The sequence below is a fragment of the Sphaeroforma arctica genome, assembly GCF_001186125.1.
Source record: "Sphaeroforma arctica JP610 unplaced genomic scaffold supercont1.919, whole genome shotgun sequence".
Classification (NCBI taxonomy): domain Eukaryota; class Ichthyosporea; order Ichthyophonida; genus Sphaeroforma; species Sphaeroforma arctica.
Window position 1 is genome coordinate 10,561 of NW_014039639.1, and position 3,110 is coordinate 13,670.

Here is a 3,110-nt window from a genome sequence, read left to right on the forward strand (position 1 = left end):
ATATATATNTGGTATATATATATAATATATATATTATATATATATACATATACATATATAAATATATAGATATATATATATATACTTGCGGAACTTGAAATCTTGAATAACAATACTAGTCCACGTGTTGGGTCAAAATTTGCTCTTAAGAGACATAGTGTCTGACATTAACTGCTCGATAGTGTACGTCACTTCAAGTTCTGATATTTGTTAGCTAAAGGGACAGAGTTGACAGCTGTATAGAGATTTTCGATTGTTATGGATACATGCACCTGACAAACCTTGTCTGAACCTCGCTTGTACACCATCAACACGTGCAATTGGCGGTCGATCTTGAGCAAGAGACTCTTAACGGAGTTTTGCTTGTCTTGGAGAACTTTCATCTCGATCCCGGTGCCACTGGTGACTATGGCCAGTGCATCTTGTAGAGACGGCATATTGCTACAGGATTGAACCAGTCAAGAAGCATCGTGGATTTTGTATGATACATGTGCTAAGCAACGTGGATTGTGTATGATATATGTGCTAAGCATTGTGGATTGTGTATGATACATGTGCTAAGCAACGTGGATTATGTTTGATATATGTGCTAAGCATCGTGGACTGTGTATGATACATGTGCTAAGCATGATACATGGCTAAGCATCGTGGATTGTGTATGATACATATGCTAAGCGTCGTGGATTGTGTCTGATACATGTGCTAAGCATCGTGAATTGCGTATGATACATATACTAAGCGTCGTGGATTGTGTCTGATACATGTGCTAAGCATCGTGAATTGCGTATGATACATGTGTTTGCGTATACCCACGAGAAATTCACCTGTGAATAAGAGGCCGCAACTAATTGAACTCGACATACCCTTTTCCAAGAAGCATTCGTAGGTCACTGACAGGTTCCACATGCGTAGTGTCAGCTGCCGACAGTTGTTTGAGCGAGGCATTCGAGCTCCCAATAACCTTTTCCTCAAGGAATTGGGTTGGCTTTGCCAAGTTTTCAATACCTCTCGAGACATCCTGAAATGTATGCGCGCGCGTGACTGAGGTTGTGACTGGTGTATCGGTATCTTCACCATCGCCCTCACTGGTGGGCTGCAGAGCCATTCTAAGTAGAGGGGACTGCTGCGTTGGTCTTTTGGGTCTAGCAGGGATGCCCGGTGCACTTCCCGTGCTGACATCGGGGTTGGAGCAGTTTGCTTTGAATGCTAAACCTTGACTGTGCTGTTGTGGCGGTCCTGCGTCATTGTCCCACGTGGGATACAGCCCTGCCTTGTCCGGTGAAGGATTGTGCGATATTGATCTGCGCACTCTGCCACTATCAGTTGCGGCTCTCTTAGGCACTGGCGGGGGAGTGCGAGTCGATGCTGTTTTGTGTGAACTTCTGCTAGAAGTGGGTCGCTCCATTATTATGTGCGCACTCAGCGGCACGAAAACAAGCCGCGCACTTATAAGGCAGTGTATCTCTAATAGAATTCCTGCCAATTATTCGTGGCGTTCATTATCTCAAGTACTTCTCACGTCCGCCATTTGCAGCACCGTGACTCCGGAAGCTTGATCAGGATATCTTAACCCTTATTTTACATACAATTCCTGTAGATGGACGACAAACACCGATTTATGGAAATATTATTCATGTAAATTTGGTGCCATATTCTATTTATTTTCATATGTATGGATGTATTTATTTATCTCTAGCCTGCTTCTATGTATTTGTTTTGTTTTGTTTTGTTTTTTTAAAACAAAAAGCAATAAAGACAAAATACATTTTATATATATATATAAACTTCGGCCCAAGAGACCTATGTATAAGACAGGAGCCTCAGGTCCTCAGGCTTCAGTCCTCAGGACTCAGGAGGGCCTTTAGACTTTAGAAGGCGCAGCATTCTATATATATATTTTTTTGTAACTATTTATAGGACCCAATTAAGAATTTTAATATTGACCAATCATATAACCGGTCAGTGCAGTGTCGATTAAATAAAAGAATTTAAAAACCCTGAGAAGTGATGTCTCACACTGAGGCCGAGACGCGAGAATCGACTCAATCGAGACTAGAGGAGTCGAGACTCGAGACTCGAGAGTCTAATATATAAATGCGATATTTATTAGAGATTTTCAATGTTTTAGAGCCTTCAATAAAATATTTAAAACAAGATTTTCGTTAAAAATTAAAAAGGTATTAAAGGTTGTAAGCCAATGGAATAGCCGAATTGATTCGTCCAACTTTTTGTTTGTTTTGATAAAACTTTTTTCCCTAGTTTGTAAGCATGTATAAAGAGACAAAATTCGTCTCTCGCTGATTTTTTTAAAAACGACCACAAATCACAATTTCAGTGATTTCACATTGTCATTGTTCATATTTTTATTTCAAATTGTTCCAAACTTCTATGACTTTCGTTCTCGCTCCTCGTCGAGAGCTCACTTGTCACTATTTACATACTATGTACTCTCTAGAGAGTACATCTCTTTCTCTATCTAGACTACTATTCTCTATTAGTCAATTAGTGAGACTGTGAGTGTGAGAGGTATACTCCATAGAGAAAACTATAAATGTTCAAAATCTATACGAATAATCATATAATCTGTGACGCAGTGACGCTCGATTGCTCGAGTCTGGAGTCTGGAGTCTGTACTCCGTATGTACTTTGTATCCTGTAGTTTGTTCTGTATTCATTATTCAATGGTTCACCGTTCAAGAGTTCTCAGACTGATAAATCGCTAATTCGCTATCAAGTACACTGTTCCTTGCGGCCCCCGCCCCACGGAATAAAAAAAGAAACAAAAAGCAAAAACACACCCTACAACAAGATATTTAGGCCGGATTTGCCAACTTCAGGAAATATTTGGGAACAAAATATGAAATGAGTAAAATACCTGACTCCAATAACTAATTTCGATATTTCTTCGCACGATCCATAATTTTGACAGTTATTATGAATATTCAGGAAATTATAGAAAGTGACTTTCATATTTTATAAGCCTCGTAATTTTCTGATTTCACGATTTTGAGTGTTTTACCATTCCCAAATTATGCCAGATTCGATCTAAAAAATATACAACAATATTTTGTTTTGTTGTATATTTCACCATAAGTCAAAAGAGGTAGACC

The 3,110-nt window shown here is 39.1% G+C and overlaps 1 protein-coding gene across 1 annotated transcript in view; it reads right to left on the reverse strand.

Annotated features, from left to right (window-relative positions):
- SARC_09258 (hypothetical protein) overlaps nucleotides 1-1,604 on the reverse strand; it is a gene marked incomplete at its 3' end in the record, with an annotated part of 12,047 nt that extends 10,443 nt beyond the window's left edge. The window contains exons 1-2 of the mRNA XM_014296733.1: nucleotides 864-1,604; nucleotides 282-441 (exon numbers count right to left, since the gene is read on the reverse strand). Coding sequence (XP_014152208.1) covers nucleotides 282-441; nucleotides 864-1,405 — 702 coding nt within the window. The remainder of the gene's footprint in view (nucleotides 1-281; nucleotides 442-863) is intronic.
- Nucleotides 1,605-3,110: the final 1,506 nt, after the last annotated feature.